This window comes from Ursus arctos, unplaced genomic scaffold, assembly GCF_023065955.2.
Source record: "Ursus arctos isolate Adak ecotype North America unplaced genomic scaffold, UrsArc2.0 scaffold_18, whole genome shotgun sequence".
Lineage (NCBI taxonomy): Eukaryota > Metazoa > Chordata > Mammalia > Carnivora > Ursidae > Ursus > Ursus arctos.
In genome coordinates this window covers 53,938,041-53,949,631 of record NW_026622852.1, presented here as the reverse complement: position 1 = coordinate 53,949,631, position 11,591 = coordinate 53,938,041, and the positions used below count along the sequence as shown (strand labels likewise).

The window sequence follows — 11,591 nt, the reverse complement described above, 5'->3', positions numbered from 1 at the left end:
CGAGGCCGGTGACAAGACCTGCACCCTACCTCGACCCCACCCCCTACGCGGACACTGCTCACCCAGCGAGCGCGTCCCAGCCCAAGCGCTTGCAAAACCTCCAGTCGCCTAGGCCACGCCCCCGCGCGCCATTGGCTCTCCGATTGGACGGCTAGGTGGAGGTGTGGCCGGAAGGGGTGAGTCTGATTGGCAGGGCGTGAACGACGGCGTGCGGCGAACATGGCGGAGCGCGTGAAGAAGCGGCCCTGCGGCCCGGTAAGTGGCGGGTGGTGGGGCCCCGGGACAGGACAGGAGATGGGGGCGCGAGAACGAGCCGCGTGGGGGCCCGTGGCGGGGCCGGGCCGCGCCTCCCGCTCCCTGCTTGTCGCTGATCCGAGGCCGGAAGCCCCGAGGTCCCGCATGCTCGTGGCCGCGTGCGCCCCTGCTTGGATAAGAACCGGGGGTGGGTGCCGGGGTCCGAGCCAGGGCCGGGACAGCGTCAGGTAACCCGTTGCTGGAGCCCCTTGCAGCTACTCTGACCCGGGCGTGGATTCAGGAGATGAGACCCTGCCCGCCCTCTCGAGCCCTTTCGAGGCGTATCTCTTATGACTCCCAGGGCGACTTTCCCCCTGAGCTTCAGTTTCCTCTTCTCTCCTGTCAGACTCGATTCAGCAACTTATTGAGTGCTTGCTATGTGTCAGACCCGGTCCTAGGCACTAAAGTATAGCAGAGCTCTGCCCTCCGACGCTCTCCCAGCAGCGGCAGTGAAGGGCCGATCCGTGGTTTCCTCACCACCCCCATTTATAGGCAGGAAGTGGGACTCCCTTCCAGTTGTGATCATTAAGCCTCACTCCTATACCTCTTCCCATTCCTACTCTAGGGTGAACATGGCCAAAGGGTCGAGTGGCGAAAATGGAAGCAGCAGAGTAAGTAAAGGGGTGGGGAGGAGTGGATCTATTTAGCCTTGCCCGAAGCCACTCCAGCAGTGCACTGCTGAACCTGGGGGAGAGCCTCCAGGTTTGTCCCTCTGGGTCCCCCAGCACCCAAAATGGGAAAGAAGGGGCCACGGAGTTTCCTCTGGCTGCTCGCTAAGCAGCTCTGGAGAGCCCAGGCTGATGGTTCTGGGAGGACACCATCTCCTGGATTGCTCCGTGTCCCTCTCCCTCCAAGTCCCTCTCCCCTCCACCAACCCACATGTCCTCTTCTCCAGAGAAAGAGGAGAAAAAGAAGTGGAAGGATCTCAAGCTGATGAAAAAACTGGAGCGGCAGCGAGCACAGGAGGAACAGGCAAAGCTCCAGCAGCAAGAAGAGGCGGCTGCTCAGAGGGAGGACCAGGGTGAGCAGGCTGGGTCCTGGGCAGGGGAGAGAATGTCCTGTCTGGAAGGGACCTTAGAGACCCATGGGTCCAAACATCTTGTCCTGAGGGAGAAACTGAGGCCCAGAGAATGGGAAGACCCGAGTCCTAACGTCCTGCTTAGGTAGATTTCAGTCTTTTGGGACATAAGCGTCCCATATCATAACTTCATACCTCCAGAACTCAGCATCATCACGACAGTTTTTGGTGTTGTTTTTTTTTTTTTTACTTTTTTATTGAGCACTTTCTGTGTGCTTTAATCTAGTTTTTCGTTTATTTATTTTGATTTTATTTTTAAGGAAGCTCTACACCCAACGTGGGGCTTGAACTCACCACCCCGAGATCAAGAGTTGCGTGCCCTACCGACTGAGCCAGCCAGGCGCCCCTTATTTTGATTATAATAAGAATTTGTCTTTTTTTTCCTCGTTAAATAATACTTGTTCAAAACAACCCCTCCCCCAAAATACAGAAAACTATAAAGAAGAGAAATCCCAGCAAACACTGCGGTGAGAGTTTCTCCAGATGTTATGTTATATCCACTCATACATATGTAGAGAGTAGACAGATACGGTTGTACAAAAGTGAGATCGCTTTACCCATTTGCTTCTGGACCTGGTTTTTCTCATTCCACATTGTGCCCTGCGTGTCCCTCCACATCCGTACGTCTGGATCTCTCCTAACAAATTGTATCTTTTCTTCTTGTCTAGACCCAAACCTCAGGAGGGTTAGGGTGTCATAACGTGCCCTCTAAGCCCATTGGCTACCAGTGACGAGGGTGACAGTGGGAGCAGAAACTGAGCATGTCAGCTGTTTCAGACACCAGGGAAGTCCTTCCTGGGTGTCCCTTCACGTGGCTCCCTTTGGGTGACTTTGGGAGAGAGAATATGGTGTTCCCCCGGAGCTAGACAGCCTGAACCCATATCTCAGCTCTCTTGCCTTTTGTGTGACTTTGGGCCACATGTTTGATCTCTCTGGGTCACAGGGTTCCCACCTCTCGATGGGGATCATAGTAATACTTGGGCTTATGAGGCATATGCACACAGAAAAGGCCCTAATAATATTAGCTGTCTTTAGTCTCCCCATTGGACAGCTGGAGAACTGAGGCAGTAGGGGCAGAGCGAGCATAGGAACTTGGGCCAGTGCCTCTAACCACTCTCCAGACTTGCCCTGTGGTGTGCCCTGCTCCTGGGAGCGTTGGGGACCAGTAGATCCATTTTCCTCCTGGGTAGATTGAGGCCTGGAAAGGGGAGTTGGAGCTATTTTGCTGGCCTCAAAATTGCTCCCAGAGGGAAAGTTCTCTAACTCTGGGCCCTGGGATTCGAGGGAGGGAGGGGAAAGCACGGCCCTAGCCTCTCAGACTGACCGTGAGCGCCCCTCCCCTGCCCAGGTCGGCCCTACACCCTAAGCGTGGCCCTGCCAGGCTCTATCCTGGACAATGCCCAGTCACCGGAGCTCCGCACCTACCTGGCTGGCCAGATTGCCAGAGCCTGCACCATCTTCTGTGTGGACGAGATTGTGGTGTTCGATGAAGAAGGCCAAGATGCCAAGTGAGGGGGCCATCCAACAGGGCACCCGGGCTCAGGGAGGAGGGAGGGACTGCTGGGATTGACTTGGCTTCATCCTCGTTGCTGCCTACTTACCTGGGCTGAGAAAGCTGCCTGAAGTGTCCCCGGGGGGTCTGGTGGGAAGAGTCGCAAAGCCAGGGCACTACAGGGGTCAGATTGGGTGGAGGAGCTCTCGAAGGGAGCACAGTAGGCTCTGGAAGCCCTATCTTTCTCTCTCCAGGACCGTGGAGGGAGAATTCAGGGGAGTCGGCAAGAAGGGGCAGGCATGCGTACAGCTGGCCCGGATCCTGCAGTACCTGGAGTGTCCACAGTAAGGGCGTGAAGGGCAGGCCCTGAGCGTGATGAGGAGGAGGAGGTGACGGGGAGGAGGAGGGGTCGGTCGAGGTGCAGGTCAGCCAGGAGGTAGCCTCCCCTGGGAACTGCCTGAGATCCACGGTCTTTACTAGGTATCTAAGAAAGGCGTTCTTCCCCAAGCATCAGGATCTCCAGTTTGCAGGTAAGGCCGGAGGGGGTGCTGACCTCCCTTTCTCATGGATTATCCCCCAGACCCTGAGACATTGCTGTGCAGTTGAGAAAACAGGCCCAGGCAGGGCAAGGCCTGTGCCTGGCGGCAAGCAGCAGGTCTGCAGCAGGCCTGGAACTCGGAGCAGGCCTCCAAGGTTCCTGCCATACCACCGTGTGCCTTTGCGCCTCCCTACCCACAGGGCTTCTGAACCCCTTGGACAGCCCTCACCACATGCGTCAGGATGAGGAGTCCGAGTTCAGAGAAGGCATTGTGGTGGACCGGCCCACCCGGCCAGGCCATGGGTCCTTTGTCAACTGTGGCATGAAGAAGGTAGGGATTGGGAGAGTGGGTTGGGACATACGTTCCAGACGTACCCAGGCCACAGAGGGCAGGCAGGGTCCTGTGAGCGGGGAGCCCTGGCCCCAGGCATCTGTGCCTACAGTCACCCCACTGATGCAGATTTGGGCCAGAGAAGTGCCCCCAAACAGGGCTCAGTAGATAAAGCCAGGAGCAAATGTACTGTTTCTTAAAAAGTCACTGAACAGAAGGTAGTCCTCATGCTCAGACCCAATCTGCCCCAGCCAACACCCTACAAAACAAGTTCCGAATCCCTCTGGGGCAACTCCAGCAGGATCCGGAGCCATGCCGGGATTGGCGCATTCGTCTGCCACCTGCTTCCTCTCAAGTCTTCCGGAGTCAGAGACAGAAACATTTCAATGTGGAGGGTCCCCTCCCCTCAAAAAGAGTAGACCAGAAATGAGGGGCTAAATGCAGACCAGGATGACCCAGACGAAAGGAGAAAACAGGAGAAGCCTCAGAAAGGAAAGAGAGGGCCCTATCCTGAATTCAGAATTGGCACAAAACAGACATCGGGTGTCATTCATCACAGCTCCCACTGACCTCACGCCGGGCCCTGGGCAGCGTAACAGGAGCTGTTGTTTATGGAGAGTTTGCTCTTCGACAGAGGAGGGCACCAAGGCTCGCAGAGGTTAAGGGGCCTACCCAAACCCGTGTAGCTAGGAAGTGGTGTAGCCATGTCTGTTCAAAATGTAGAAGATGGGATTTCATCTCGCGAAGGACTTCCTGCTCTGTGCCAGGCCCAGGGCGCTCGTCTTTGCCCAGTGTCCTGTGGTGCATGTTTGCAAGAATGGTCTCTTTTTTTTTAAAGATTTGTTTATTTGAGAGAGAGCGCATATGTGCTCGCATAGGGGGCAGGGAGGGGCAGAGGGAGAGGGCGAGAGTCCTCAAGCAGACTCCCCACTGAGTGCGGAGCCCGACGTGGGGCTCGATCCCAGGACCCTGGGATCTTGCCCTGAACCAACACCCAGAGTTGGCTGCTTAACTGACTGAACCACCCAGGCGCCCACAAATGGTCTCTTGAGAGCAGGTCTGGCCCAGGTGCCAGAGAAAGGGGACAAAGGACCCCTTTGACCTGGACCCCTCAGGGACCTTTCCCGCTAGCTGCCCAGAGCCCCCTCCTTCCCCAGCATCTGGGAGAATGATGACACCTGCTGGCCCTCTGGGGAACAGCACCCATTTCTCCTGACTTCTCCCCAGGAGGTAAAGATTGACAAGAACTTGGAGCCTGGACTTCGAGTGACGGTACAGCTGAACCAGAAGCAGCTCCCAGGTATCTGGAAACTTCCCAGCCTGGCCAGCTGCAGGGCTCGGAACTGCCTCCTGCCACCTCCTTGTCCTTTGCCCCATCTTCACCATCTCCCTGCTTCCTCTCCAGAAAGCAAGACCTACCGGGGAAAAGTCGTGTCATCGCAGGACCCTCGCACCAAAGCTGGTCTCTACTGGGGCTACACGGTCCGGCTGGCCTCCTGCCTCAGTAAGGACAGAGCTTCCTCCTTTGAAGAGTTGACCCCTCTCTGGGAGGCCACAGAGAGCCTTGTTTGACCCAAAAGGCAGACCAGGGTCCTGTTCCTGCCACCTTACTGTGTGTCGGTCCTTAAGTGAACGCCTTTCCTTCTCTGGGCCTTGGTCTTCCTGACTGCACTTCTTGGAACACCGTAAAGGACTTCTGAGGAAAAGGATCGTGATTCGTTAGTAATGTCTGCCGTGGGGTTGGGAATAGGACAAGAGGACCAGATAGGTCCAAGGTGCACTATGAGTTCTCAGAGCTCAGGGCTCCTTCCTACCCACCTTCTGCTTTGTTTCCTCAGGCTAGCACAGGTGTGGTTTCTCCCTGCTGAGTCCCGGACTTTCCAGAAATGGTGGATGTGTGTGGCTGGGTGTGGCCGCCTGAGTCCCCTTCTCCACCCCTTCCCCGCAGTATACAGACACACATAGCCAAATGGCTCTGGCATTGGACCAGGACCCCCAGTGAACCAGTCTCTTCCCCCAGGTGCTGTGTTTGCTGAAGCGCCCTTCCAGGACGGGTATGACCTGACCATTGGGACATCAGAGAGAGGCTCGGATGTGACCTCCGCCCAGCTTCCCAGCTTCAGGTGGGTACGGCCTGGGGCAGGGGCCGGGGTAGGGGGAATAGACCTGGAAACCTGTCTGGTAGGGGCAGAGCTGTACAGACCGGGCCCCTGCTGTGTCCCGGGAGTGGGGGGCTGAGAGCTCTGGGAAGCTGCATCCAGTGTGGCCTTGGTGAGCAGTGACTGATCCCCCCTGTGGGTGCCAGGCATGCTCTCGTGGTGTTCGGGGGCCTCCAGGGGCTGGAAGCTGGAGTGGATGCTGACCCCAACCTAGAGGTGGCTGAACCCAGTGTCCTCTTCGATCTGTACGTCAACACCTGCCCTAGCCAGGGCAGCCGCACCATCCGCACCGAGGTGAGCCTTCCTGCCTCCCGCCTCCAGCCCCAGGCTGTTCTCAAGGTCCTGCCGCCAGCCAGGGGTCTGTCCGAGCGGGGGTGCCGTCCCAAGGCTGTCTTGAGCCAGCCTCCTCTGGAGTTGGTTTCCTGACAGCCTCAGCCTCTCACCACCGCGAATTCCAGCAGGGACGGGGTAGGAGTGAGCTGGGACTCAAGAATCCTGGGTGGGTGCTGGTGCCCGTCCAGCTGCTCCCAGGCTGGGTGACGCAGGAGACCCTGGCCATCCCAGCTCTGGGCCTCAGTTTCCCCAGCCATACGCTCAGTGTTCCACTTCCTCACACGTGACCGTGGTGGGCAGGGCCACCCTCCCCGCTGGGCCTCACTGGCATCTCAGTCCTGTGGCAGGCAGTATGCAGCCAGCTCTTGGAGCCTCAGTCCTGGGCACCCATGGGACCAGTGGACCCACTTCTGAGGTCCGCACACTAGAGACACTTGGCTTCCAGTAGTCTCAAACAGGGTTGACTACACAGGGGGGCAGCTCCAGTCTGTCCCTGACGGCCCTACAGGAGCCACACCCTCCCCGCAGGAACCCCTGCACCCACCCTGTCCTGGGGCTGAGAACTCCCCTAATCCTGACCCTGACCCTGGGAGGCAGGTATTACCATGAACACGTTTTACAGAGGGGGAGAGTGAGGAGCAGAGAGGGAGAGCCCTTCCCCAGCAGGGCACGCAGCCAGCCCGTGGCAGATCGGCAGGGTGTGGCCGAGCCTGTCCTGAATGTCCTTGGGGCTCTGTGGAGGGCAGCAAGCCCCTGGGGGTTGGTCCCGGGTGGCTGAGCCTGGCAAGGCCCCAGCCCACGGCCGCACTCCCCTCCAGGAGGCCATCCTCATCTCCCTGGCCGCCCTGCAGCCTGGCCTCACCCAGGCGGGTGCCCGGCCCAGCTGAAGGTCCTGTCAGGCCGAAGACAGCGAAGAAGCAGCAGGAAAGCCTGAGGCTCCTGAGCGGCCCCTGGGACAGACACGGCCAAGACTTTCGTCTCCAAAAATCACCACCTTTAATGCGACCCAGTCCCCAGTCTGGCAGGGTACGGCCTTCACTTGCAGCCTGCAGTGATGGACTTGAGGCTGCCTGCCCGTGCCAGAATATTTGGCACAAAGAGCAGCCCCGAGGCCCGCTCAATGCTCTCGATGGGCACCAGGAAGCGCTCCAGCGGGACCGCCTCATCCACAGGAGCATTGGGCATCACGTAGGAGCGGAGTTCGATCTGCCCGCCTGCTGCCTCCAGGATCAGCACCTTGAAGAAGTGGGTGGGCACCGCCACGTGGTTCTTGCCGATGACCTGGTACTTCACGTAGGACTTGCCGTCAGCCTCCGTCCTGCAGGCAGACCGGGCACACGCGGCTTTCAGAGCTCTCGAGGGGTCTGGTCGGACCTGAGGCTATACCTCCAAGAAGCCTTCCCCGACCTGACTTCCACCTTGCATCAGCCTGTAGCACTGCGCCCTCAGCGGGAGGCTTCTGTGCCCTCCTCGGCGCTCCCTGCAGGGTAGACACTCCCCTACCCTGTTCTCCTCGGGCCCAGCACTGGGTCAGGCAGGGTGGGTGGTGGCAATAAACTCTGCTGAGAGAATCAGGCCTCGTGGGCGTTCACCTGCACTCGTGCAGCACAGGGCATGGGGCCCAGGACACGGGATGGGTGACTTCCAGTCTTCCCCTTGGCGGGGCGACCCCATTCAGCAGGCACCTGCTAATTACCAGTGCCTTGGCCAGCCCATGCTGACCGCTTCCTCCAGTGACCTCCACCACCCCCCTTTCACCCCTAAGCAACCATGAGGTAGGGAATGGCTATTAGCCCCACTGTAGAGGAGAGGATATTGAGGCCATTTGCTCATGGCACCCAGAGACCAGGTGACAGGGCCTGGGTTCCATCTCAGGCCTGTGGATTCCAGAGCCAGCAGCTTTGCCACAACCCTTTGCCTCCCCGATCTCAGTCTTCAGTGGGCTGGAAAACTCAGCATGCCCAGAGGAGCTCAGTCCCTTCTACCTGGGAGACAGGGCTGCAGAGGGACAAGAGTGAAGGCTCAGGGTCAGGGAGATGGACATCAAACCCCTGGCTCCAGGAGATGGGTGAGGAAGGGTGCTCCAAGCAAAGGAGACAAAGCAAGAGCCTGGTGCAAGGCTATCTGGACAAAGGGAGTCAGGTGCATGTGGCAAGAGGGGAGGAAAGAGAGGAAGAGAGAGGCAGGTTTGGGGCCTGGTGCCAGGAGCAGAAGAGACAGTCTTGGTGGGTACCCCACAGGTCTCCAGCTATAGAAATGCAATTAGGGGGCCTGAAGCAGGGAAGAGACAGTCTTGTCAAGAAACCAGATGACGTGACTTGGCACTGCGTGTGGACCCGGAGGCTGAGGCAGGCCTGGATGGTGAGTGACAGGAGGGGGCCTCTAGTGAATGGGAGGCCCTGGCATCCCCAGCATCCCCCACCCCACCCCCAGTTCTAGCCTTACCTGGGCAGGAAGAGTGGCCCCGTGCATACATAGACATTTTGGTAGGTGCGGGTCAAGCTGCGGCTGTACTTTTCCAGGTTGTTCCAGGCATTCTGGTTGAGATGGGGCACCTGGTTGGAGAGGTGGGGCTCAGACTATGGCTGGGGCCCTTCCCCCATTGTCAGTTGGTCAAGAATTGGCACCAAGCCGGGATAGTCCGATGGGGAGTGGAGTGGGCAAGCATGCTGAGGTAATGGGTCCAAGGAAGGAGAGACGCCTTCAGGCCACCTGGCCATGAGGGTGCAGCCAGACAGAGCTCAGGGGGTGCTAGCCCGCCCCCATCCAGAATGGGAGGACTAACATCCCAGGTCTCAAAACCGTTCCTCAGCTCCAAAGAGCCACACTAAAGAAAGGGGCATTTCTCCCTCTTTGGAGAGAAAAACAAGCCTCCCCTGACCCCCCCAACCCCAGGGGCTCATGGGAAGGCCAACTCCCCAGGCCTACCCTCTCTCCTTTCTGAACTGCAGGCAGAGCCCAGCAGCTGGAAGTCATGGGTCTGCTCTTGACTCCCCACTCTTGAGTTCTCCAGTGTCTAGTCAAATGGGCAGGGAACTGTGATGCTGGGAGAGCAAAAGTCAGATGGGAGGCTCAGACCCCCTGGGCTTCACCCAGAGCCCCAGGTCAAGTCTCCAGGCCCTGCTTGAACTGGGCTTGAAATAGGGCACACAGTGACTGCTAACTGCTGACTTTGCAAATTACTTTCCTTTGATTCCTGGGAGGCAGGCAGGGAAGGCCAACTGGCTGAAAGCTCAGGGTCCTCTAGACAGACTGCCTGGGTCTCCTGCTGTGTGACAATGGGCCAGTCACTTTGCCTCTCTGTGCCTCAGTTCCCTCATCGCAAATAGTAGGTGCTGAATGCATGCCTGGCCCAGGAGGAGTGCTCAGTACTTTGGGATGCATTGTTTTCGGTTCCTCGGCGCGGCGCTGCGAGGAAACTGAAGCTCAGGGAGGTGCCCAGAGGCCCACAGTTAAAGTCGGACCGCAGAGCGGGTGCTGGGTGGCCCCGTGCTCGGTGCCTCCCGCCTGGGACGCGCGGGGTGAGCAGCCAGGCGCCTGACCCGGAGCGCGCACTTGACAGCTTCTCTGCTCCGCAGAGCGCAAGCCGAGGCTCCGAGAGGCTCCGGGGGGCCGGGGCGCGGGCGCTACCTGGGGCGCGACGTTGCTCAGGTAGAAGGTGTCCTCCATGGCCTTCTGGCTCCAGCGGTGGTTGGCGGCGGCGGCGAGGTGGCCGCGGTCGAAGCCGCTGCCGCGGTAGTCGGCGTTGGTGGCGCGGTGGTACGCGTGCACCGAGTCGTCCTCGCGGAAGTCGCACGAGCGGCGGTCGCCGTCGCCACGGAGGCGCTCGGGCCGCAGCTGCTCCACCACCCAGAGCGCGCCGCGGGTGCGCGGGTCGTAGCACAGCACGTACGACTCGCGGCTCTTGAGCTGCGCCAGCCCCGGCAGCCCGTACTTGGCCAGCTCGCCGGCGCCCGCCGGGGCCCCGGGCTTCGCGGGCACGGGGGGCAGCTCGGCCGCCGCGGCCACGGGCAGCACGGGCAGTCGGCCCAGCAGCCCCGGAGGCGCCCGCGCGTCCACCCGCCGCCGCCGCCAGCCCTCGGCCGCCGCGCCCAGCCCCGCGCCCAGCGCCAGGGTCAGGCCGGCCCGCAGCGCCTGCATGGCGGGGAGCGCGGCCCGAGCGCAGCTGGAGTGCGGCCCTCTACGCGCGGGGAACGCCGCGACCTCCGGCGTCCGACCCGCGAGGCTCTTAAAGGGGCCGCACCGGCCTGCGGGGCCCACCGCGGGGGAGGGGGCCGGGGAGGGGCGCGAGAGGGTGAGACGCTCGTCGTTTCCACTCACGGGCGCTTCGAACAAGGGACCCCAACAGAGCGGGTCGGGACTGGCGCGGAGCAGACGTCCCGGCGCCCTTTCTTTGCACTTTTAAGACGCGCACGAGGCGCGGGGGGGGGGGGCGGGGGGCACCGGGTCACTCCCTCCTGGTTCGTGACTGGCTGCCACCGCCCGGCTCCGCCCCGCCCCGCCCCCTCAGTGGACTGACGGGGACCTTCCGCGCGGGCTGTAGGAGCTCGACTAATGAGGCGAGGACGTGTCAGGCACTGACCTCAAGCGCTTCCAGTACTACCTGCCTTAACCTTCAAAAGAGCTCCGAGAGGACGTTCCTAGTTGGCAGAACAAGAAAACAAGAACAAGACCCCTGGTCTGCCTGACACCAAAATTTACTCCCCTAACCACTACACCGTAAGTCAAAAGTTCTAGGACATCGGTAAATATTTTAACACCGGACAAGAGGACAGGGATGCAGGCAGCTGATTGGAACAGAAACGGGCACGATTCTAGAAGGCAGTTTGGCAGTATGTGTAACAACCTTAAAAAGTTTCATACCTTTCAACCTAGTTAGAGGACTGAGCTGGGGAAATGAACCGGGAACGCAAGGATTTTAAACAGGAAAGCTTCCCCACAACGGAGGCAGAAATAAGCAAAATATCCCAAGATAGGGGCTGGATTCAGACATTTTCAGCATATGAGAATGCTATGTAGCCCGTAAATATATTTTAACATCATACAGCAACTTGCTTACCACCTAACCTGAGGGGGGAGACAGTATACAAAACTGTATCAAGAAAATGACAACGATGTAGCAAAGACTAACACGTTCTCGGTGATTTTCTCTAGATTGTGGGTAGTACGGATTTTATTTACTTGAATTCTCAAAGCTTTATCAACCTCAAAAATAACTTACTTGTAATCAAGTGTGTAGTGCCTCCTTCCCTAGCCCACTGGCCTTTTGCCTCCAGCTGCAAATCGCAGTGGTCGAATGAGAAGACTTGAATGGGCTCGTCCAACAAGAATTTCCCAGCCTTTTTCTTTGCCCACTTTCACAGTCT

General features: G+C 59.0%; 2 protein-coding genes across 4 annotated transcripts; one reads left to right on the top strand and one right to left on the bottom strand.

Annotated features, from left to right (window-relative positions):
- Positions 1-168: 168 nt before the first annotated feature.
- On the top strand, positions 169-7,796 carry SPOUT1 (SPOUT domain containing methyltransferase 1). Of its 3 annotated transcripts, none has more exons than XM_044389655.3 (12): positions 169-255; positions 860-905; positions 1,190-1,315; positions 2,721-2,880; positions 3,119-3,208; positions 3,345-3,394; positions 3,603-3,733; positions 4,961-5,033; positions 5,139-5,237; positions 5,754-5,856; positions 6,039-6,186; positions 7,077-7,796. In XM_044389655.3, the coding sequence occupies exons 1-12, from the start codon at positions 220-222 to the stop codon at positions 7,110-7,112; spliced, it is 1,098 nt and encodes a 365-aa protein (XP_044245590.1). In that variant the 5' UTR covers positions 169-219; the 3' UTR covers positions 7,113-7,796. The 3 variants fall into 3 exon arrangements, with proteins under 3 accessions (XP_044245590.1, XP_026369908.1, XP_057169782.1); XM_026514123.4 differs by having other exon boundaries at positions 7,044-7,796; XM_057313799.1 differs by having other exon boundaries at positions 6,039-7,796.
- ENDOG (endonuclease G) lies at positions 7,261-10,631 on the bottom strand. Its single transcript, XM_026514124.4, has 3 exons — positions 9,856-10,631; positions 8,671-8,780; positions 7,261-7,543 (listed from the first exon to the last, which is right to left on the bottom strand). The coding sequence occupies exons 1-3, from the start codon at positions 10,363-10,365 to the stop codon at positions 7,261-7,263; spliced, it is 903 nt and encodes a 300-aa protein (XP_026369909.3). The 5' UTR covers positions 10,366-10,631.
- Positions 10,632-11,591: the final 960 nt, after the last annotated feature.

Coding starts and splice junctions, on each gene's coding strand:
- SPOUT1 (XM_057313799.1), top strand. CDS start 220: ATGGCGGAGCGCGTGAAGAAGCGGCCCTGCGGCCCG. Junction 2,881..3,118: donor GAAGAAGGCCAAGATGCCAA/GTGAGGGGGCCA, acceptor TTCTCTCTCCAG/GACCGTGGAGGGAGAATTCA. Junction 3,734..4,960: donor TCAACTGTGGCATGAAGAAG/GTAGGGATTGGG, acceptor ACTTCTCCCCAG/GAGGTAAAGATTGACAAGAA.
- ENDOG (XM_026514124.4), bottom strand. CDS start 10,365: ATGCAGGCGCTGCGGGCCGGCCTGACCCTGGCGCTGGGCGCGGGGCTG. Junction 8,781..9,855: donor TGAGCAACGTCGCGCCCCAG/GTAGCGCCCGCG, acceptor CTCTCCAACCAG/GTGCCCCATCTCAACCAGAA. Junction 7,544..8,670: donor GGGCCACTCTTCCTGCCCAG/GTAAGGCTAGAA, acceptor GTCTGCCTGCAG/GACGGAGGCTGACGGCAAGT.